Source organism: Pelophylax lessonae, assembly GCF_965119305.1.
Source record: "Pelophylax lessonae genome assembly, chromosome: 3".
In the NCBI taxonomy this organism is placed as follows: Eukaryota; Metazoa; Chordata; class Amphibia; order Anura; family Ranidae; genus Pelophylax; species Pelophylax lessonae.
In genome coordinates, this window is record NC_138770.1 from 328,982,731 (window position 1) to 329,007,825 (window position 25,095).

General features: G+C 41.0%; 1 protein-coding gene across 2 annotated transcripts in view; it reads left to right on the top strand.

Moving 5' to 3' along the window:
• The window catches only part of FBXO9 (F-box protein 9), a 50,068-nt gene extending 25,828 nt beyond the window's left edge, over positions 1-24,240 (top strand). For both annotated transcript variants that reach the window (XM_082251326.1, XM_082251327.1), the window contains 5 exons: positions 5,009-5,099; positions 5,288-5,383; positions 9,143-9,236; positions 14,402-14,556; positions 23,778-24,240. In XM_082251326.1, the coding sequence (XP_082107452.1) occupies positions 5,009-5,099; positions 5,288-5,383; positions 9,143-9,236; positions 14,402-14,556; positions 23,778-23,886 (545 nt within the window). In that variant the 3' untranslated portion in view covers positions 23,887-24,240. The remainder of the gene's footprint in view (positions 1-5,008; positions 5,100-5,287; positions 5,384-9,142; positions 9,237-14,401; positions 14,557-23,777) is intronic.
• The last annotated feature ends 855 nt before the right edge of the window (positions 24,241-25,095 follow it).

Sequence of the window (25,095 nt, forward strand, 5' to 3'; positions counted from 1 at the left end):
ATTCATGATAGACTGAAGAGGGGATAGCCAATGGAGAGGTAGGCCAATGAGGAAGGAATTACAATCATCATGGTGAGAGATAACAAGGGAGTCAATAAATTGCTTAGTGGTTTCAATGGTTAAAAATGGGCGTATTTTGGAGGTGAAGTCTTGAAGATTGAACAGCAATTGGATTTGGGACTGAAAGGGCAGATCAAAGTCCAGGATCACACCTAGCACCCTGGCATGAGGGGATGGGTGTATTATTGATCTTGATGGAGAATTCAGGGGAGGAGGAAATATTATGAGCTCCATTTTAGAAAAATTTAGTTTGAGAAAGTGGAATCCATGGTGATAGGTCTGTTAGTAGGTTAGTAATTGGTGAGGAGTAGAACGATAGATTTGTGTGTCATTAGCATAGAGATGGTACTGAAAGCCATAGGAGTTTATCAAGTGACTAAGGGAGGAGGTGTAGATGGAGGAGTCAGAGGACAGAACCTTGGGGACCCCTACAGAAAGAGGAAATGGAGAGGAGGAAATAGTTATAGGTAAACCTGAAGGAGCACTGTGATAGCTAGGAGGAGAACCAGGAAAGAGCAGAATCCTGAAAGCCAAGAGAGGGGAGTTTTTTGAGGAGGAGGGGATGGTTAACAGTGTCAAAGGCCGCAGAGAGGTCTAGTAGTAGGAGTATGGAGTAGTGGCCATTGGTTTTAGCAGTTAGTAAATCGTTAGTGAGTTTTAGTGCAGTGCTGCGAAAGAAAGCTGGTCTGTAAGGGGTCAACAAGGTTGTTAGTGAGGTAGGAGCACAGATGGTTGTAGAGTAAGCGTTCTAAACGTTTAGCGTAAATGGGAGGAAGGAGATGGGTCTTAAGTTGTTCACCTGGTGGGTCCAGTGAGGGCTTTTTAATTATGGGGCTAATCAGTGCATGTTTTAGAGGGGATGGGAAGGTGCCAGTAAAGAGCAAGAGATTGAAAATGTGAGTAAGGGAGCATAGGATAGAGGAAGAGGGTGACCGTAGTAGTTGCGAGGTAACAGGATCCAGGGGACAGGTGATAATGCAGGCTTCTGAGAAAACTTTGGTGACCTCTTTGGTGGTAGTAGCAAGGTCAAAAGAGGAAAGTGTTGAGGGTTGTTCCATCCACTGGGTCTGGATGAGTGAGTCCAGTAGAGGCCTTCATGGGAGAGGGTCACGTGAGAGGCAGAGTCTGATTCTTGAAGCCAGGTTTCTGTGTTTGCAAGTAGGTTAAGGGAGTAGGAGACAAAAAAAAAGTCATAGACAGAAGTGAGCTTGTAGCTAACAAAGTGGGCATTCCAGAGGGCACATGAGAAGGGGGGGAGGGTGGATTTTGGGAGCAGGGGGAATCTAGATTAAACTGAGAAGATTGTGGCTAATGCTGGTGGAAGAAGGGTGTGGGAGTGAGATATTAGAGGACCAGGATTAGGAGAGTTAAGAGAAGAAGGGGTGAGGGATGTAAGATGTGAGTGGGATGTATACGAGTGCACATACCTCCCTGTCCTGTTGTTTGGGTCAGCGGGTGGGTTACCTATTAGCAGGAGGTGATGAGAACAGTAGTAGGGAGAAGAGGGTAGAAGTGAGGCCGATATGTACAAGTTTTGAGGTGAAGAAGAGGGGTAAAGAAATTAGAATTTGATAACCGAGGATACTAGTATGAGAAGGAAGAGTAGAGGGGGCATACAGTGCCTTGAAAAAGTATTCATACCCCTTGAAATTTTCCACATGTTACAACCAAAAACATAAATGTATTTTATTGTGATTTTATGTGATAGGCCAACACAAAGCTGGCACATAATTGTGAAGTGGAGTGAAGATGATAAATGGTTTTCAAAATTTTTCACAAATATCTGAAAAGTGTGGCAAGCATTTGTATTCACCCCCCCTGAGTCAATACTTAGTAGAACCCCCTTTTGCTGCAATTACAGCTGCAAGTCTTTTTGGGGCTGTCTCTACCAGCTTTGCACCTCTACAGAGTGACATTTTTGCCAATTCTTCTTTGCAAAATAGCTCAAGCTCTGTCAGATTGGATGGAGAGAGCGTCTGTGAACAGCAATTTCCAAGTCTTGCCACAGATTCCCAATTGGATTTAGGTCTGGACTTTGACTGGGCCATTCTAACACATGATTATGCTTTGATCTAAACCATTACATTGTAGCTCTGGCTGTATGTTTAGGGTGGTTGTCCTGCTGGAAGGGGAACCTCCACCCCATTCTCAAGTCTTTTGCAGACTCGAACAGGTTTTCTTCTAAGATTGCCCTGTATTTGGCTCCATTCATCTTCCCATCAACTCTGATCAGCTTCCCTGTCTCTGCTGAAGAAAAGCATCCCCACAACATGATGCTGCCACCACCATGTTTCAAGTTGGGGGTGGTGTGTTCAAGGTCATGTTCAGTGTTAGTTTTTCACCACACAGCATTTTGCTTTTAGGCCAAATGGTTTATTTTGGTCTCATCTGACCAGAGCACCTTCTTCCACGTTTGCTGTTTCCCCCACATGGCCTCTCGTAAAGTGCAAATGGGACTTTTTATGGCTTTCTTCTTGCTACTCATCCATAAAGGCCAGATTTGTGGAGTTCACGACTAATAGTTGTCTACTGGACAGATTCTCCCACTTTCGCTGTGGATCTCTGCAGCTCCTCCAGAGTTGCCATGGGCCTCTTCGCTGCTTCTCTGATTATTGCTCGCCTTGCCCAGCCTGTCAGTTTAGGTGGACGGCCATGTCTTGGTAGGTTTGCAGTTGTGCCATACTCTTTCCATTTTTGGATGATGGATTAAACAGTGCTCTGTGAGATGTTCAAAGCTTTTTTATAACCTAACCCAGCTTTAAACTTCTCCACATCATTTATCCCTGACCTGTCTGGTGTGTTCCTTGGCCTTCATGGTGCCGTTTGTTCAGTAAGGTTCTCTTAGGGCTTCAAAGAGCAGCTGTATTCATACTGAGATTAAATTACACACAGGTGGACTCTATTTACTAATTAGGTGACTTCTTAAGGCAAAAGGTTCCAGTAGATTTTAGTTAGGGGTATCAAAGTAAGGCCTCATGTACACTGCTACTGATAAAGGGACATTTAAGAGCAGTTGGGTGTTTTTTCAGCAGCCCCTGAACTTTCCTCTGTTATCTTATCTGTCCATGTACACTAAGGCTCCATGTACACTTAGACATTTTATAGTCTTTTAGAGGCAGTGGAGTTTAGTGGCATTTTTTTTTAAAGCAAAAAAAATGCGTTCCAATGGAAGTTTATTGGCATTTGAAACACCAAATGCTTATAACAGCATGCAAACGTGGCATCCCATGTTTATTTATAAGCATTTTGTTTATAGGTATTTTCAATGATGATACATTTCTGACCATTTTACAATGTAAAAATGCTTCTAAACACACATAAACTCGGGATGTAAAAGCAGCAAAACTGACGTTACTAGCTGTCAAGTTCCAGCATTTAGGAGAGGCTTTCAAACATCCTGTGTACATGAAGCCTAAAGGGGACTGAATACAAATGCACGCCACACTTCTCAGATATTTGTAAAAAATGATGAAAACCATTTATCATTTTCCTTCCATTTCACAATTATGTTCCACTTTTGTTGGCCTATCACATTAAACTCCAATAAAATACATTTACGTTTTTGGTTGTAATGTGACAAAATGTGGAAATTTTCAAGGGGTGTGAATGCTTTTTCAAGGCACTGTATCAAAGGGTAGAGCAATTGGGAATCAGAATTGTAAAAAATTATTTCCAAAGTGGTGGTTTGCGGTTGAGAGTTTTTGTCCAAAGAATTTTTGTATAGTGTGTACACAATCTTCGACAGCCGATTCCGAATCTTCGTACGAAAATTCTCGAAGGGACAACTCCACAAGTTTTCTCGTATGGGAAAAAATTAACGATTTTTGTTTTAATGTGTACCGTTTTCGTACAATTTTTGTACAAGAAAACAACATAGAACGAACAAAAAGCCTTTTTCGTACGAAGTTTCGTTCATCGGTTCCGATTTGCTGTGAAACAACGAGGAAAATTGGACACTTATTTGCCCGATTTTCTTATAGTGTGTACCCCACTTTATCCTACGTTCGATAAACTGCTGAGTTCAACTGCTGATCCATCCTGCAGAAAAATTACGTTGGGAAAAAAAAGGCTCGGCTGTGACTAAGCCCCCTGTCCGTTACTTCCCCCCACAAGATGAACTAAATTTGTAGTAAGATGATCAAATGAGGAATTCTTTCCTGCCCCAATTCGGAACTGATAATGAACACATGAATTGGGTGGGGAATGGTCAAGAAAAGTCCTAAAAGATGGTTGATTGTTCACAAAAGGAGATGAGAATCCTTCACCACAAATGGACAGGTTCCAAAGACTCTTTTTTAGATCATTTAAGGCCCGTACACACGTACCGATCGTCGGCATACAAACGTCGGCGGACGAAAGATCTGCCGATTGTACGCGTGTTAGTATGGTGCCTCCGACAGATGTCTGCACACAATCCGCGAACAAAAGTCTTTCGTGCAAACATGAAAATTTTTGTATGCCGACACCAGAACGGACGATTGTTCGCCTGTCAGTACAGAATTCGGCCGACAGACCGCAGATTTGCAAGACTGGGCATGCTCAGAAAATTAAAAACACAGGGAAAGTTAACCATTACATGACATCACTTCTGCAGTCAGCTGAAGTCTGCAGACAAAATTCTTGTGCTGTCCTTGTGCTGTCTTTGCACTTTTCAACAGACACCGACATCCCGGGGAGAAAAGAGGAACATTTGTATGCCGACCAACGGTACGTGTGTACGGGGCTTTACTCTAAATATTGCAGTGTCAGGATATCAGTGAGACAAAGACAGTAGTATTATGTAGGAAAAAATGCCCTGTCTTTTTTTTATATTTTGTGTTGCGTTTGGCACGATTATTATACCTTAATAAGATTAACTTTTTTTTTTGCATTTGCACCTTTTTATATCTATACTTGCAGTATACTGTATTTTGAATGTAATTATATGTATGTATCTGCTGTCCTATAGGTGTGTATATTAGCAAGACTACCTATATACGCCAAGGAGAGCAGTCTTTGGATGGATTTTACAGAGCCTGGCACCAAGTGGAATATTACAGGTCTTTGCACACTCTTATCACTGTATTTATGACTGTAAACAAGCACAACATAATAGTTATCTGTACTCTTGAAGTAGTGTTCATGTAGTGTGGTGTTTTTTTTTTTTTTCTTGTTTTTATATTGTGTTTTTTTAAATAATGTATCTATTCAGTCAATTTTATTTTCTTCTTTTTCACATTTAACACAGGTATATGAGATTCTTTCCTGATGGTCAGATTATTATGCTGACTACCCCAGAAGAGCCTCAAACAATTGTACCTCGTTTAAGGACAAAAAATACAAGGTGTGCTATTATGTTGACTGTCAAAGAAGGCCTCAATTGTACCTCCTTAAAGGGTAACTCCACTTTCGTGGTGAAAAAAAAAAATAGCAAATAAACAAAATAGCGTATACAATTGTGACATACATCATATTGTAATTGAATGGTATTAAAAATTACCTTTCCTTTTTTCAGTTTGCAGCCACTGTCATTTTCTGAAAATGCAATGCAATATGGCTACCTGGAGGTGTTCTGTACACAGAATGTGTACTGACCACACCCCAGAAACCTCATTTCCTGATTGTGTGATTGGCTCCCTCATTTTCCCAGAAGTCTGCACTAAGATACAAGTCAGATTTCAGGCATCCCCTGGGACAAAAATGTAATTTTTGGTGAGATACTCAAATAGGAACACATCTAATGGGATGCAGGCCCAGCAGATTTCCTCATTAGTGCTCTGCAGGTGCCACTGCTGATTGATAATTATGAAACCACTCCTATTAGATTCATTTTTCCACAGAGGCACAGAAAAACAGTGGGATTTCTTCAGAATAACTAAAGCTAGGAATCTGCAACAAAGGTTGTAATAGTTCTTGTAATGTACATAGATCACCCAGAGGGGATTGTTTTTTTTCTCAACAAAAGTGGATTTACGCTTTAAGGACAAAAATGTGGATAATGTTTTTAGTACATGAACTGCATCGGCAAATTTACTTACAGGTGTGAGAACAGAGCTTGTTTTACAGGATCTTGAAGTAGTATTTCTGCCACAATATTATTGTACTTGTATAGCGAAAATTATTGATACAGTCAAATTGGTTTGTCTCTAAAACAGTGGTTCTTAGCCTGGGTTCGATCGAACCCCAGGGGTTCGGTGAGTCGGTCTCGCGGGTTCGGCAGAGGCACACCCGACTCATATGATTTGTGATGACACGCCGCACCAGTTCCACAGAACCGGTTACTAAATATTTGGAAGTTTGCAGAACCGCCTTGTGAGTTGTGACCATCTGTATATCATCCTCCTTATCCGCTGACCGCTCTGCTGCTCTCTCTGTTCTCTGTCGGGCACTCTCTCTCTGCAGGGAGGCGGCCGGAGCCCACACACTGCACTGGTTGCTAGGCTAGAGCTGCTTAGCGTCTAGCAACCAGTGACGTAACCCTTTTCTCCTCCAGGCCGCCGCCTCCCAGACAGTCCCCGACTCCCCGCCTATTACAATTTGGCTCTAGTAGGAAAGGGTGGACCCGGGGAGCATAGCAGTGCACCCCGAGCCCACCCATTGTGTGACAATAGCGAATTAAAATTTGCTATTGTCACATGGATCCTCCTCCTCCTTGGCCAATGCCATTGGCCGAGGAGGAGGCGGGGGACTCGAGGAGACGCGGGGACTGAAGAGAAGAAGCCGCTGCTACAACAGGTAAGTCAAGTGCACTGGTCTCTGGGGGGGGGGGGGCTTGGCAAGTTGGCACGCTGTTCACCCTGCATTGAAGGAGGCACGAGGATCTCTGCATTGAAGGGGGCACGATGATCTCTGCATTAAAGGGGGCACGCAGCACGCTGGTCTCTGCATTGAAAGGGGGCACGAATGATGATCTCTGCATTGAAGGGGGCATGCAGCACGCTGGTCTCTACATTGAAAGGGGGCATGAATGATGATCTCTGCATTGAAGGGGGCACGCAGCACGCTGGTCTCTGCATTGAAAGGGGGCACGAATAATGATCTCTGCATTGAAGGGGGCACGCCGCACGCTGGTCTCTGCATTGAAAGGGGTCACGCTGGCCTCTGCATTGAAAGGGGGCATGCTGGTCTCTGTGCATTGAAAGGGGGCACGCTGGTCTCTGTGCATTGAAAGGGGGCACGATGGTCACTGTGCATTGAAAGGGGGCACGATGGTCACTGTGCATTGAAAGGGGGCACGCTGGTCACTGTGCATTGAAAGGGGGCACGCTGGTCACTGTGCATTGAAAGGGGGCACGCTGGTCACTGTGAAAATCATGTTTTAATGGTTTTGTTCTTTGTTCTTAATGGTTTTGTTCTTTAAGGGTTTTTTTCATTTTGTGCACCTATGTATAAATATATACCTAAAATAATATATACCTATGTTTTGAATTAGAAAAAAATCATATTTTATTTTTCCAAATAAGAAGGGTTCGGTGAATGCGCATATGAAACTGGTGGGGTTCAGTACCTCCAACAAGGTTAAGAACCACTGCTCTAAAAGCTTTGTAAACATGGAAAGGGGTTGTACCAATCCAATTTGTTTTTAGTTTTTCTTAGTCCGGTTATTGTGTACATATTACACACCAGGTGCATTTGGACTGTGCTGGGAAATCCCAATGCTAGAGAGAGCAAAGGATCTTGTTCCCTATCATGCCAGTTCACATCACTGTGGTGTATACTGAAAAGAAAAGTCGCAGGATGCAGTACTTTATTTATTTTCCAGCACATCGTGGTTCAGTGCAATGCACTGCGTTGCAGCTAATAGAATTTAAGAAAATGTCATATTTTATAAAAGTTTGCAAAAATAAATAAATATAGGTTGGTGCGCCATGATCTGCACATCGGCACTGTTCCTCCCAGTGCGCACAAGCAGCCATGCGTACAGTTAAGCTGCTCTTGTAAACGAGCCCTTAAAGTGCTTTTTCAGACAAAAAGCTGTTTAGGTAACTCCTGATCCAACCCAGACAAAAAATATCTATCTGATAACAGGCCAAAGGCCCACTATACAATCTAAATTGCCTAAAATGTTCTAATCCGCAACGTCAACTGGGCTCATTATTTAATCTCTTTGTTAGACTTCAACTTCTAGATTGATATTATGCGGTGTGCTGCCTCAGTCCCACAAATCAGATGTCAAGGATTGTTCATAGTGAGTTGGCATACTCGCAAATTCTCAGGGTGAAAAATTCCTGGCTATATCATTACTAAGTCATGTCCAGCAATGGGTTTTCACAGGGACATTGCTAGGTTTTCATTTTTGATGAAAAGGGCTAACAATGCTGAAGGACTTGGTATGCTAGGCATCCCATGCAATCTGTCAGTCTCCAAGTGCTCAAGAGGCGACTTTACCGAAAGTGGCAAACATATGGAAAGGGTCTCTCATTTTTACCTACTGTATAGGTGTTTCCCAAAAAGGTTAGAGCACTTGAAGATGCATCATCCTTATTTCTCCAAGAGGCAGCTCTAGCAGAGACTTCCATTTAGTACTGGCTGTTCTTTACATTCTGTTAACAACTGATATTCAAGAGAGCCCTGGCAAGCATTTTTATTATAACTGAATATTTTACGGTTTTGTTAAAGACACTAAAGTCAAAAACTATACTATCAGGATCTCTTGTATTTGCTTCATATATTTGCCCTAATTTACTCCTAGCCGCAAGCAACTTTTAAATCAATGCACCAGTTTGATTGGGGTCTTTAAAAAAAATGAGCTCTGAATTTCTGGTTTTTCCTTTAGTTGCTTCTTCCTTCCTTCCTTCCTTCTTTTTCCTCCTCATTCCTCCTTCTTTTTCCTCCTCATTCCTTCTTCTTTTTCCTCCTCATTCCTTCTTCTTTTTCCTTCTCATTCCTTCTTCTTTTTCCTTCTCCTTACTCCTTCTTCCTCACTTCCTTCTTTCTTCTTCTTCTGTTATAGGATCAAGTTATCAGTAGTTGTAAGATGTATGCCCTGCCAACAGGAGTACTGACATGTGCTGCTACTGTTTTTCAGTAAAACCACATACATACACAGTAAACAATACTTGTCATGCATGTTATTTATTTTGAAATATTTGATGTTCCTTAGAATTGATGCTGCGCTGCTTGGCCATTATCGTCTGACTCAAGACACAGATAACCAAACCAAAGTTTTTGCAGTTGTAACCACCAAGAAGGAAGAGGTATGTGTCACTGGTAAAATTTTCCACATACTGACATTTTAAAAGAATGTGTGACACTATATTTAATCTGCAAAGATTTTGCATATGGTGCAACTACGTTTGCAGAGCATTATGGGTTTTATAAAAAAAAAAAAAAAATACAGCAGAAGGTATGTACTTTCAGATTGTGTCTCACTAACTGTAAGTCTGTACAATTCAGGAAAGTAGGGGGTGAGGCCCTTTTCTGCCGCATTCAGGTGTGAATGCAATTTGAGCTATTGAGCTCTTAACAGCAGACTTTTTCGTAAAAGCAAATTTAACTCCAGATAAAACTTCATATTTCTCTTTCGTTCATTGAATGACGCAGCTCTTCATCTTCTTGACCGTAAGGTTATACTGCCCCCCTACAGGCATAGGACACTAGGCAGAGACAAAGCTTGGAACACGCCTATGGGGCAGTCCCTGGGGGTATACTCCTACTTCCTGTTATAGGTATTCAGTTTTTTTCCACCTAGTCAGGAGTAAGGACCTAGTTCCTTGCTGGGATCTCTGGTCCTGACAATTTTTTTCTTTTTACATGTTGTGTCTCCGATGGATCTGTTGGCCTCTCTTGTCAACAGAAAGGTTTAGAGGTTTCCTCTAGCCATTGCTATAGGCGCTTTAGTATTGTCTGATTTACGCCTTTTCTCCTCTCCAGCTTCTGCCGCGACTACTACGCAGGATCCAGGCAGAAGGGATTCCGGTCATCCTAGTGGTTCCGGACTGGCCAGGCTGGTCTTGATACGCCGATCTGGTAAGGCTGGTTGCGGATGCTCCTTGGAGACTCCCTCTCAGGGAAGATCTGCTTTCCCAAGGGCCAATCTTCCATCCTGCTTTATATTCACTGGCTTTGACGGCTGTTGAAAGCCAGGTGCTCAAGGACAGAGGGTTGTCTGCCTCGGTGATTCCTACGCTGTTAAAAGCTAGAAAATCTGCTTCTTGGAAGATTTATCATCATATGTGGAAGACGTACATTGCATGGTGTGAATTCCTCTGGGTTTACCCTTGTTCCTTTTCGGTGGCTCGGATCTTGGCTTTTCTCCAAAGAGGGGTTGTGCAGAACCTGACCTTGAGTACTATCAAAGGCCAGGTCTCGGCCTTGGCGGTTTTCTTTCAACGCCCATTGGCCACACACTCCTTGGTGCATACTTTTTCTCCAGGGCGTGGGACACTTGGTTCCTCAAGTGCGGTCTCTATTGCCGCCGTGGGAACTCAATTTGGTGTTGTCAGTTCTCCAGAAGCCTCACTTTGAAAATATTTGGGAGATCCCCTGCTTACGTTGTCTCAGAAGGTGGCCTTTTTGTTGGCCATTACTTTGGCGCGCAGGGTGTCTGAACTGTCGGCGTTGTCTTGTTGTTCACCTTACCTGGTGGTTCACAGGGATAAGGTTGTTTTTGCGTCAATGTCCATCGTTCCTTCCGAAGGTCATCTGACTTTCATCTGAATGAAGACATTGTGTTGCCCTCCCTGTGTCCCAAGCCTAAGCATCCTAAGGAAGTTGCCTTGCACTCCCTGGATGTGGTTCTGGCAATAAGGGTGTATCTGGCAGCTACGGAGTCTTTCAGGAAGTCACTCTCTTTGTGCTCACGGATAGACCTCGGAAAGGGTTGTCTGCTTCCTCTGCGACCATTTCCAGATGGATCAGACAGACTGTGGTTCAGGCCTATTCCATCAGCGGTCAGGTTCCTCCTTTCCCTGTCAAGGCGCACTCTACTAGGGCGCTTAGTGCCTCCTGGGCCTTCCGTCATCAGGCATCAGTGACGCAGGTTTGCAAGGTGGCCACCTGGTCGTCAGTGCACACTTTTTTACAAAGTTTTATAAAGTGGATGTGTTGGCATCTGCGGGTGCTTCCTTTGGCCGCAAGGTTTTGCAGGCTTCTGTTTAAGAGGACCTGCTCCTCTTTGAGGGTGTATTTTTTTTCAGGTGGGCTCCCGTTGTATGGTTGAGCCCCTTTTGCCTGATTGGCTAATGTTTAGCCTTGGGGAATTTTTTGGTTGTTCCCACCCCTCATGTTTAACAGTGCTTTGGGACATCCCAATGGTTATGAATACCAGAAGCTGTGTCCGTCAATAAACATCAGAGAAATGGATTTTACGGTAAATCAAAAATCCCATTATTTTGCTATTTGCTAGGAGTTGCACATTTTCTGTAAACTATACTTATTTGGGTCTCATTTGTTAGTAATAAATATCTCTCACTACTTTTTATTATCTGTTAAGTGCTGTTTCAAAGGTTAAAAAGTGTGCTGCCAGTACATGGGAGAGTCTCACATTTAAGAATCAACCCAGCTTTCTGGGAGCGACAGCAATGATGATTAGACCAGTGTTCAGTGGGACATCAGACCATATGAGAGCTTGTGTATGTGAGCCATGGTCCAATGTTTCTATGTTCTTGGCAGTGCAGATTTTTTTTTATTTATTATTTATTTATTTTTTTGCTTCAGCACTTGATAAGAGACCTTTATTACTGTATATGTAGCCTTTATTACAGTAATAAGTTAAGGGCATTCATTTGAGCTTTAAAGTAGAACTTTAGGCAAACCTTCTTTCTCTTATGTCCTCTGACAGTCGCCGCCACTCATACAGTCTTCCCTTATGGGTTTTGCGACTGTCAGAAGTTCTTACAAAAATTCTATTTTTTAATTTTCTTTTATCTTTGGTGAGGAGTAAGGGAGGGTTATAACAGCTGTCATGGTTTTTTTTTTTTTTTTTTTTTTTTTTTTGCCACCTGGGTCCAATTGGGGAGGTTTACATTCACTTCCTGTCCCAAAGCCTGAACGGGAATTGAGTGGAAATTCCTGCAAATTTAACCACTTGCCGACTGCTCACTGAGCTGGTACTGCGGCAAAGTGGCTCATTATGGTCCAGCGACGTAGACCTACGTCACTGGATCCCACCCCCTCTCGGCGGAGGCTCGCTCCCGCTGTATTCAGACACAGCGGGAGTCGGGCCAGGGGAGGAGAGGCGGTGATCACTGCCGCTCTTCCCCGATCGTCGGATCGAGTGAGGAAATCCGCCCACTTGTGTAAACAAAGCGAGCGGATCTCCTCTGTGACAGACAGTGACAGATTACAGGATTCAGCATAGCTGAACCTGCGATCTGTGTCTGTGTCACACAATCCCCTCCCCCCACACACGTCAGTAAACATGAGGCATAGATTTAACCCCTTGATCACCAATAAAGTTAACCCCTTCCCTGCCAGTGTCATTATTACAGTAACAGTGCATATTTATAGCACTGATTACTGTAGTAATGTCACTGGTACCCCCAAAAGTGTCAAAAATGTCAGTTAGGGGGTCCGATCTGTCCGCCGCAATGTCGCAGATTGCCGCCATTACTAGTAAAAAAAATAAACAATAAAAATGACAAAGCTTTCCCGTAGTTAGTAAACACAATAACTTTTGCGCAAACCAATCAAAATACGCCCATTGCGATTTATTTTTATTTTTTTTTACCAAAAATATGTAGCAGAAAACAAATTGACCTAAAATGTTAAATTTTTGATTTTTAAATTTTTTTGGGAATGTTGTATAGCAGAATGTAAAAAATATTGTTTTTCAAAATTGTCGCTGTTTTTTTCAAAAATTTAAAATCGCACAGGTGATCAAATACCACCAAAAGAAAGCTCTATTTGTGGGGAAAAAAAGGACATAAATTTAATTTGGGTACAGCGTCGCAAGACCGCGCAATTGTCCGTTAAAATAATGCAGTGCCGAATCGCAAAATATAGCCTGGTCAGGAATGGGGTAAAATCTTCCGGTCTTAAAGCGGTTAAAAATACGCTCATTGAGGATTTTTTTTTCAAAGACATGTAGCTAAATGCACTTTGGCCTAAACATATGACAAAAATTGAATATATTGGATATTTTTTAACTGTCAAAGTAGAAAATGTCAATTTTTTCGCTCTTTTTTTTTTATTAATATCGCAAAAAATGAAAAGCGCAGAGGTGATCAAATACCACCAAAAGGAAGCTGTTTGTGGGAAAAAAAGGACATCAATTTTGCTTGAGTACGGCGTTGCATGACCGCGCAATTGTCAGTTAAATTCGCGCAGTGCCAAGTTGCAAAAAGTGGCCTGGACATAAAGCAGGAAAATCCTCCGGTGGTAAAGTGGTTAAAGCAGAGTTCCACCCAAAAGTGATCTGCTTTCTCTCTCCCCTCCCCTCCGGCGCCACATTTGGCACCTTTCGGGGGGGGGGGGGGTTGATGGGCACCTGTCTTTGGCTGGTACCCTTCCCTACTTTCGGGAGATGGCGCCATGGATGGCTCCAACACTCAGAATTTCGCCCCCCCCTCCTTCCCCCGCCACTGAGCCAAGGGAACTAGTTTTCCCACTGAAAGATTTCCCCTCTATTATATTTCTGAGGACAACCCAATATTTGGGATTTTCTTTTACTTTTGGTGATAATGGTACACAGGACAAATAGAGAGGGTGAATCTCCCTAATGGGGGCACAGACAGCACTTAAAAAAAAAAAAAAAAAGCTGTTCTAATCCCTCTCCATTCTATTCAAATCTTTTAAAAAAAAGTTTTGTTATTTTAAAACTCTTTGTCAAGGAATTTGGCAGCACAATACAGATCAGGACAAGTTCACATCTGCCCTAAAAAACATTGTTTTAGATTAACAGATACTAATAGGTATACTGAGTGTAACCATCAGTGCAAAACACTCTGATGTAATGGGAAAGTGGTGCATATCCCAAAAAACATAGGCTGCGAAATGTGTCAGATGTCAAATTCCAAGGAGTTTTATTTATTATGTAAAAAGCCAATGATTTTGTACAGTAGCCCAACAGCGGTACATAGTGCACTAGAATAAGAGGGAGAAGGGGGATAGGGACCAGATAGAAGAGGGTATACGGGGGGTGGGGTGGCAGGGAGAGGACAGGATGAAAGGCATGGGACTGGTAAATAGATCTATCTCCCTATCAGAGAATTCCTTTGATAGGGTCTATCACACACTGTTACTTGTTAAGGAGACATGTTAAGACTGAGAGGCAAGCGGGGTATGGTCTCTAACAGAAGTAGGGAGTTCAGATACTCCAATACTTTAGTTGCACTTTAGGAGAGAATAGAATTATGAGCTGATGTATGGTTACAAGCATTTACATGCTGGCTTAATCCCTTCACATTTATCCTTTATACAGAAACCTACAGAGTACCAAAAATATCGTTACATCCGCCGTGCCCCAGTGCAGGAAACTGACCACAGCTTTCATGTTGGGCTTAAGCTGTGCTCAAGTGGTCGTCACAAATTCAACAAGCTGGTTTGGATTCATCATTCTTGTCATATTACTTACAAGTACGTTTTAGAATGTGATGCGTGTGAACACTTTCCACAAAACTTCAGTGAAAATGTATTGTCTGTTCTAAAGCTCATATTTGAGGTTCTATATAATATATTGTTCTCACTTGTCAATTACTTTTGTACTACAAATGCACTAAATGTACTAAAATGCCTTTCTTGCAGATTTCTATCCTAGCATTGCGGCGTTATCGACTAGCATAATAGCCACACCCATCAACACAACTGTTCTTACATGGATTTCTAAAGCAAGAGAGGGGGGATTATGTTAAAACCAGGTCTGTTAGGGCTCATTCAAACCACTAAAATGTGTGCGCACTGGTGTACGTATAGGAGATGCAGAGTGTTGTTAGTTTACTTGTTTTACTTCCTTATTTTTATTTTTTTACAAACTGACACTTCGTTAAAGTAATTCTAAACAGAGAAGTGTTTAATTGCCATAATTCATTCACGTAAATAATATCTATCTTGCCACTGTATTTATTATTTTTTTTAAATCCTTTATGTACCTTGTTCCTGCAGCACTGTTGTGTGACCCCACCATCTTTCTCTGTTCTTTGGCATCTGCAGGGGAAGATCTTTGGGATGAGCTTCTATTACTGTGCTAAAGTATGCTCACTACAGAGTCTGGCCAGCCCTGAATAGTGCTGTGCCAGTTACATAACTTAAAAAAAAAAAAAAACGAAGAGCGATTAAATTCAATTATAAATATCAAATAACTGTTTTACAGCTCCCTATATATCTTTATTGAACATCAGATGTGTGTTTCCCATGCATTACTATGGTGTAAGCAGAGTCAAAGATGATTGACACTAGCTTTCATTTTGTTCAGACAGCATCTGCATCCAGGGCTTTTTTTTTTTTTTTTTTTTTTTTTTTACTTTTACAGGTATTCGCAATTACACTTGATATATTTATTATTGATTTATATTAAAACTAAGCTTTTGTGAGTTGATTTAATCAATAAACATACTATATCCCACACCCATAGTGTTAAGCAATAAAGAGGCCATGGGGGAGGGAGGGGAGTGTCATTTACCACTGTGTATACGCTCACATGTGCTTAGGAAAGCACTGAAATTGGAGCATGCTTCGTTGAGGACTACACAATCCCAGGCTGCAATGGGGACACAGAGAAGATGGGAAGGAAGGCTGAAGGCAGGATCAACCCAGGTATATTCCACTCTACACAAAATGAATGCTTTTGAGGCCTTGTGTGTATCACGCTCTGTTATAAAGCATGTAAATATATATTTTTTTCTTTTTACAGTCTGGGTTTATTGGCACTTTAATGCCTGCTCACTGCATTACACTGCTGTGCACTGTGGTGCAGGTGTCATTAAAGCCTGTGCAATGCATTACATTGTTGTGCAGTGAGTTGCTCTACTTATAATTGCAGACACAATGTATTTATATGCTGCCCACTTAACTTGAACGCAGCGTTCTGGTGTGAAAAGTGCTCATAGAAAAAATGTTTTCTGTGTGCCCTTTAGTGGAGCCTGTGTTTATCTATACAGATTAAAGTGGTTCAACAGATGTGAACAAATCCTTAGTGGTGAATGCAAGAGTCTCATTCTGGTGCTGTACACTCATGTTTAGACACCCCCCCACAACTGACTCTTCACATCTGCATATCAAAGTGTCCCAGACAAATCATGACCTGCTATATACCAGAGTGTGCTTATTCGCAAATCCACTAAAGCATTTGTTTTGTGTAGAGTGAAATATACCTGGTTGATGAAAATAAGGCCACAAAAGTGTGGTCTGCTATAGCGCTTGCTTCCACGAAACGCACAGCGTGGAACGCACGCTGCCTACGTCACGGGTGCCTGAGTGGAACGCAAGCCGGTATTCACCGCTCTCCACTCACGGGCACCGTTTTGGCTGGCGATTTTTCTGTTTTCTATGTACTGCCTATTATCTACCTCATTAAAGACTAATTATAAAAGGTTTTACACTATCTGGAGCTTTTTTACTTTTATACCCTGACCGGACCCTGTGGATTAAGGCTATCCAGGAGAGGGACCCCGGACCAACACGGTACTACAAAGCCCAGCAGTATCCTCTCCTGGCCCTGGTGGCCACAAAGCGCTTACAGGTCCTATTACCGTATGGTATTTAGGACCCACAACATCTGGTGAATGTATTCTACTACTATTCCCCACGGTGACACCACAAGTACCAGCATTTGGATTATTGGAGGATTCAACACAGAGCACCTGCACAAAATTTTTTTTTTATATTGGCACTCAAGATTTATTTGCATTTTCACCTGAGTCACTTATGAACTTTATATATGTGGACATTTTTTGCACATAAGGCACTTCCTCATTTTGCGACATTATTTATTTATTTGCTATATTGATTTACATCACTTTTAGCACCTTTCTCACTGTTATTATTATTATTGCTCATTTGTTGTGTATGAAGTTTGGAAATCTTAATATTGGACACACCTAGCACTTTATTTTCCTTGGGAATTTATTGATTCTTATTGAACCACCTAAACTACCAGATTTTTATTGATTAATTTTATTGAATATATTGATCTATTTAATAGCACCCAGCACTTTTTTGAAACTCTCCGTTATCCCACTCTGGTTACTGACAAACCATTGTCTATTTTTTAAACAAGCGCTATAGTAGACCACACTTTTGTGGCCTTATTTTCATCCCAATCCTTTTTTTTCCTGTAGCAGCTGCACTTTATATTTAATTAATTCTTTAGCACAACATCCATTGGCGCGAGGGATATACACGCAAGTTTTGTAGTATATAACCCTTCATACCTGGTTGATACTCCCTTCAGCTGTGCCTCTCATCTTTTGTGTCCCCACTGCAGGTTGATATTGTTTGGACCAGCTGGTGTCCCCTATGCAGCAAGCTTAATTTCAGTTTACTTCTAAGCTCTTTATTTCCTCCTTTTTCTTATCTGCGCAGCCCATATGACTATAGTCACAAATGTGGGCGTATACAGAGTGGTAAATAACACTCCCCTCCCTCCTCCATGTCCTCCTATTGCTAAACACTATGGGGGCAGATTATAGTATGCTGATTGAGTACATGAACTAAGAAACCCATAAAACGCTTAGTTTTAAAATAAATCTGTACTAAATATATTAAATGCAACTGCTAATATCTGTAAAGTAAAAAAAGAGTCTTGAATGCAGATTCCATCTGAACATAATGAAAGCTAGCATCACATTTGATGTTCAATAAAGGATTATTGCAAGCTTTATAATCGTTATCTGATATTGATAATCTAATTTGAGTTGCTCTTCTGAAACTGGTTTCTTATAGTCATGTGACTGGCACAGCACCAGTCAGGGTTGGCTAGACACAGACTCACACTGTTGAGAGCATACATCAGCAGAGTAATGGAAGCCCTGCAGATGCCCAAGAACGAAGAAAGATCATGGGACCACACAACAGCGCTGTAGGAATAAGGTACTTGGCTTAAAAAAAAAAAATACAGTGGCATGATATATATATGATTTTAGGTGAATGATTTATGGCAAATAAAGTGGTTTTAAAAGTAAAAATTTTTTTACCTTAAAGTAAAACTAAAGGCAATTTTTTTTTTTTTAGTTCTGGATAGAGTGGAGATGGATTAGAACACCTGTCAGTTTTTATTGCTGTCTGTATTCCAGTTAGGGAGATTCGCCCTCTCTATTTGTCCTGTGTACCATTATCATTGAAAGTGAAAGTAAAAGAAAATCCCACATTTTGGGTTGTTCTAATAAAAGTAATAGAGGGGAAATCTTCCAATGGGGATACTAGTTTTTGAATCCCTTGGTCACCCTTAGTTTGTAGGCATTTCCTCTCATTTCCTGTTTGGCTATAGGACACGAAGTGACGGTAAATCTCCCGAATGGGACAAAGATGGCAAAAATAAACCTTACAGGGCATATAACCTTCTCTTGCTCTATCCAAAAAGGAAAAAAAAGCTTGCCTATAGTTCTACTTTAATGCATTCTCTGCATTAGTTAAAAACCTTTTTACATGCAGCTGCCCTCCTAAATACTTGCGTTATCCCGATCTCAGTCCAGCACAGTACATGTCACAGTGCTCTTCTCTCTCCCGACTCTATCAGGCTTGGCTGAGAATGGCTCCTGCTGCTCTTAGTCAAAACCTGTAAACAAAGAGCAGAGGGTACGTCTGAACGAGGCTGTGTGTCTGAATAGAAAAACAGCCTGGCTTGGGAGCGAGCCTGCTTGAGTGCCCTTATAGAAAGCGGTTTCCTGTGGGGGGAGGAGTCAAAATCACCGGCTGGGGACCTGAGAGGAGGAGGATTGGGGCTGCTTTGTGCTAAACCATTCCACAGTGCAGGTAAGTATGCTCTTGTTTATTTTAATGTAAAAAAAAAAATTGAAGGTTTACAATCGCTTAAAATTTTCTGTTTATCACTTTAAATTTCGTTTGTTGTGCCTAGACTCAAAGTACATTATATTCTGCAGTTCCTTTGTGAGGGGGGGGAAAAAAAGGAGAATGCTGAAGATGGAGCAAATGCCTAAGGCCGGCTATAGACTGTTCAAATCTTGGCCAGTTCAGCAAAAACCAGACGAGATTTGAATCATGTATAGGAAGGCTGAATGTGCCAAATTGATTGATCTATCAACTTTGGTACAACCAGCCTGCAAGATTTTACATACGTTTGTCACTAGCAGCTGGTAAAGCCACTAGCAATAATCACTGTGTTCTTCCCCTGTGGTTGCAGAAAAAAAAATTCCCTCCCGTGTATGGCATGCCTAACCTATATAGATTCAGATCTTTTTTTAATCTTTCTATCTATCCATCTTTTTTCAGTAAATATTGAATGTATGTTGGCTTCAAATGTATAAAATAACATGGATTGTGTGAATTGAAGGAAACGAGCAACAAACTATAAATTTAAAATATATGTGTGAAGGGAGCGCTAGAAATAAATGTTGTGAATAGCAGCTAGCACAAGACAGCCAAAGAACGGCCGTGAGATACAAAGAGTTCTTCACTGTGCTTTCCCTTCACCATCCAGATGCACTCACCAAATGCTGGAATGAAACAAGCCCTGTCATTCAGAATGCTGGAAGCATGGTCTGCTATGCCAGTCCCACGGTCACTTTTCAAACGATATATGCTGCATAAAAAAGCTCACCAGCAGGAGCCAAAATTATGCTAATATAAGTGTAGTATTTGTTATATGTTAAAAGTACATGTACAAGTAAAAAAACTTGGCCATAAACTCACATGAAAGACTGCCGCTCCTATCATGAGGACACGGCGGCCGAGATGTCAGCGTGTAGGCCTTTCCCGACGTGTTTCGTACTCAAACACGTTGTCAAAGGGATCCGCCTATCACTGACTTTTTGTTTGAACTCAGTTTAAGTAACCACAGACCAGGAAGTTCCCGAATTTAAAACCGGAAGTTGAGGAAACCCCATCTTGCAAGTGACCGGAAGTGACTCGCCACACTGTCGAAGACCGGAAGTTTATCAGCCCGTTTAACAAGTAGATCTAATATCACTGTCGATCCTTGGCAGGGGGAACAAAACACCATATTACTAAAGACTGTAGGCTAGTACAATTACATAGGAGATCCAATTGAATCGCTACTGCCAGGCACTCGGAAGACATAATAGCGGCCGCCACTACTTAGTAGGGCAATTAGAATCTCCCCTTGAGTATAAGGTAGTTTTAATCTCTTTCATCGAAATGGAAAATTAACTAGTCACCTTCCGGATGGAAACAACCTAAATTTGTTACCCAACGCCAGTTCCATCAATAACTGGAACGGACTGCAATAGAGTAATGGACCTAAATTCATAAAAGAATATGATGCATTAATACATCTATTTACGTTTTAAAAATAAAAATCATGGAAAACCTAGATCTGCAAAGGTCATATCTAACCGTCAGCCAAAAAGCCCCTAAACAAGCAATGTGTAAAAGAATTCTAGTAGACTAAAATGTTACATCATAAGATAAAACCGTCCATAAAAAATTGTATAGAACTATTCGTATATATGAGATCGTAATATATGGAAAAAAATTAGATTACTGAAAATAAAATGATGTGAATTGTTGATGTGAATGTATAGGGAGAGAGGGAGGGATGCAGACCCAAAACTACTTCGCATGATAATTAGCTGTTGTCCAGGAAACAATATCCAAATCTACATTAAGGCCTTCGGGAACCAGACAGTCAATTTCGTGCACCCACTGTGTATCCTTTCTTGACACCTCCCTCTTTTTACTGCTACCCCTCCGGTGCGGTTTCACTACATCAATCCCCACAAATCTGTTGGCTCGCGTCCCTTCTGTGGAACATCCTAAAATGGGCCGGTAAGTGATGTTCCTTAACCACTTAAGGACTGCCCGCTGCATTTATACTGCAGCAGGCAGCCCCTCCTGCGCGAACCGACATAGGTATACGTCGGTTGCGCGCCTGCAGCTAGGGGGCGCGCTCCCTCCTCCATTCGGTAGCGGGGGCTCGGTTGCACGGGGCAGGCGGCTCCGATTGCCATCTGACTCCTGCAATCGTTCCCTGCTGAGAGAGAAGGACTGTCAGCTGTTGTAAACACAGCTGACCGTTCTCTCTGGAATAATCAGAGTGCCTGTGATCCTTCTATGTAGGAACACAGGTCTCTGTGATCATTTCACAAGCCATCACTCCCCTAGGCTCACATTTAACCCCTTCACCCACAGTATTAACCCCTTCCCTGCCAGTGTAATTATTACAGTAACAGTGAATAATTTTAGCACTGATTACTGTAGTAATGTCACTGGTCCCCCCAAGAGTGTCAAAAATGTCAGTTGGGGTTCTGATCTGTCCGCTGCAATGTCGCAGTCCCGCTAGAAGTCGCAGATAGCCGCCATTACTAGCAAAAAAAAAAAAACAAATAAAAATGACATGAATCTGTCCCGTAGTTGGACGCAATAACTTTTGCGCAAACCAATCAAAATACGGTTATTGCGTGTTTTTGTTTTTTTTTTTTTTTTGTTACCAAAAATATGTAGCAGAAAAAAAATTGGTCTAAAATGTTAAAAACAAATTTTGACTTTTAAATTTTTTTTGGGAACGTTAGGAGGGAGTTAAATTTGGTACATTTACAGGCAGTGGTTTTCATCTCTCTACATTTGACACACTTCCTGCATGGGAAGAAACCTTTCATGTCTGCAAAAAACCTTGTTTTCAAAGGGGGATCTATTACATTTGGTGCTATTCTATCTTGGAGTCGGAGCCCTCTTGAATACAACCTAGGTTTGTGTAGGTAAAATCGAATTAAGGACTGGATCGCTCTTCAAAATTCCCCAATGTTTACCTATCCTTTTTTACCTGAAAATGTCGGATCGAAAAATTGGTGATAAAAGGGCAGAAATTGTCCGTTGGGGGTTCTTTAGGTTTTACTCTGAGTAACATTTCTCTATTGATGCTAGCTACTGCCTGTATTAAATTCCTTAAATCATTAGCATCATACCCTTTTTCTATAAATCTTGACTTTAGTATCTTAGATTGAGTAAAAAAATCTGTTGGATTTAAACAGTTCTGTATATTTTTTAACCAGTTTGGATGGTGACAACTCCTTAATGGGATATACCCATTTCTTTCAGTAGACTTTTTAAAGACTTTGTGATGATGGTCGATCCTGTATTAAGCAGGGAAAGGTCTAGAAAATTAATTTCTACTTGGCTACTAGTGTTAGCGCTTTATTCAGCGTGTTTTTTAAAGTGGTCATAAAATTATCCAATGACATTTTTGATCCCCTGCCATAGGAAGTGGACAAACTAATGGTTGTTTCCCCTACCTGTCCATCTTCTTCCCTAAGAGGAGATGAGAGGGAAGTTTTTGCAGGCTTCATCTCTCTGTCCACTTGCCTTTGCTTAAAAGATAAGTGGACAGGGAGTGTGGTGGTTTTTATTATTTATTATTTTCTTTTTTTTTTTAATTATTTTTTCAATTTTAATTTTTTTTTTATTTTTCTATTTTTTTTTCAATTATTATATAAAAAAAAATATATATAATAATATAATTATTATTTTTTTCCTCATCGCCATGCCACAGCTGAAGGCCCCTTTCACACGGGCTGTCTGATCAGGTCCGCCTGTCAGTTTCTCAGGCAGACCTGATTGGACCCTTCAGTCTCCTCTATGGAGCGGTAATCTGCCACCATCTGATCCTGTCTGCCAAAAACAGACTGATGGTGGTTCTATTTTCTATCCATCCCATGGATCGGATCAGATGGCATCGGATGGAAACAGACAGACAGTCTGTTTCTATCCGATTGCGCTATAAAGGAGAGTGGGGTTCTAGTCGTCTTTGTGTAAATTTAGTACATTATTTTTTGGAAATAAAGCTTGGTTGTTTGTTTTTAAAAAAAAAAAAAAACTGGCTCCTAACCTTTTTAGCTGGCTCCTAGATTTCAGGAAAATTTGTCAAGCCCTGACTTAAACTAAGTTAGAACAAGATGTCAGTGATAGTCGGACCCCTTTTGACAACATGTTTGAGCACGAAACGCATCGGGAGGGGGCCTACGCGCTGACATCTCGGCCGCCATGTCCTCGTGGTTGAGCGGCGGTTTTTCATGTGAGTTTATGGCCAAGTTTTTTTACTTGTACATGTACTTTTAACATATAATAAATACAATATATTAGAATAATTTTGGCTCCTGCTGGTGAGATTTTGTATGCAGCATATATCGTATGAAAAGTGACCATGGGACTGGTATAGCAGGCCATGCTTCCAGCATTCTGAATGACAGGGCTTGTTTCATTCCAGCATCTGGAGAGAGCGCAGTGAAGAAATCTTTGGTACCACAAGGTGTTTTTTTTTTTTTATCTTATGGCTGTTCTTTGGCTTTTGAGTGTTCTGGTACTCTGTGTCTGTCACGGGAGGAATCGTTTTGAATGTAACAAGCCAGTCAACTGACTTTTGATTGCTACACATACTTTTGGACTCTATTTTTGGACTTTAAGTACACTTTGATCACTAAATGAAAATTTTTTTCTCTGTTTGAATTTCTAATTGATTAATCACGGTTTTATTTCTTAGCGCTGCACATATATTCATTATATACAACAAACTATAAATTCTTTGTGCAGGAGAAAAAATGTTTATAATCCCAGTTTGCCTAATTGTCAATCATTCGGAGTATAGATTTACAGAATTGTATATGGTCACCTCAGTATGTTAATGTTATTTTATTGTCCATTTTGGTTTCCTTTAAATTTCTCTTTTACAGATCCACTGGAGAGACAGCGGTCACATCATTTGACATTGATAAGATGTACACCCCACTGTTCTTTGCCCGTGTGAAGAGCTACACTGCTGTATCAGAGAGACCTCTCTAAAGTTTTTCTCTTTTAATTTCTGCATGATTTTTAAGGATAATAAGAAAACAATGACGCTTTTGGCATACATTTATCTGTGACTTCTGCTGCAAACAGTGGGTGCTTTAAGAGATGATTTTGTTTTGGGGCATGTAGGGGTAGAATTGTTTTCCTAAACTTGAAATCTTATTTTCAAGCATTGTGCATTTTGCGGAAATGTTTTGATAATTCTATCAGCATAAGTCTATCTCTGCTCTTTTCTTTACTTCCAGTTTGTTTTATAACTGTTTTCTGTTGTTACACAAATTGCCCCATGGCTGTATAACTAAATGTTGTATTCTTCAAGACCTTCACCTACTGAAAGCGGTACATGACCTATGCAAGATATCAGTCTGGTTGTGTTCCTAGTTCCTACACTCTAAAATGCAATATTCATTTGTGTTTCTAGAGAAACTAGATGAAACTGAAGAATGCATTGTTTTTACATTTGCCTCTCATGTTTCCATCTAAAACAATGGAACATTAGACGAAAGCGCCACTTAAAACAATTAATTTGGTTTGCAGGGCAATCAGGACACTTGGAAGTGTCGTGTCACTTTTTCCTAGTAGCAAGCGCCACTACAGTTCTTCGGTTGCTTCCCTTACTGCTTGCTTTCAGTCTTGCAGATTGCACTTTGATATCTGGGCATTCAGAATAAATAAAAAGCAGGGCAAGCTAAAAGAGCAGCAAGTTGACAAAGAAACATCATACTAGTAGATTTTTCTGTTAGATTTCTATATACAAGTATAGCTTCATGAGCCAAATGTTGTAATCATCCTCCACCTAAAGCTGACGGAGTGCTCAATGTAATAGTATTTCCCAGATAAATGAGATGGTTACATTTATTGCGTTATCTGCATAGAGTTCTTGGGTTGTAAGGGACTATTTGGTTTTGATGCAAATCCCAGATCCCTTGCAAACATGCTAATAAGTTTTTTTTTCACTATAAATGAGAATTGTGTGCAATATTTCCACTGTTTTAAAAAGGGTACCATTGGCAAAACAATCCTGGATTGTTATAATCTTACAGGAATGAGGAATGTACTTTGCCATGAAACCCGTTCTAAATAGCCTTGTGTTTTTATGTATCTTTGTTACCCCTGTTTTGTTTTTTTTTTCTCTAATTGAATTAAAACTAATTTCTGGAAAGAGGCTACAAGTAAATACACTGAATGATTTGTTAACTCTTC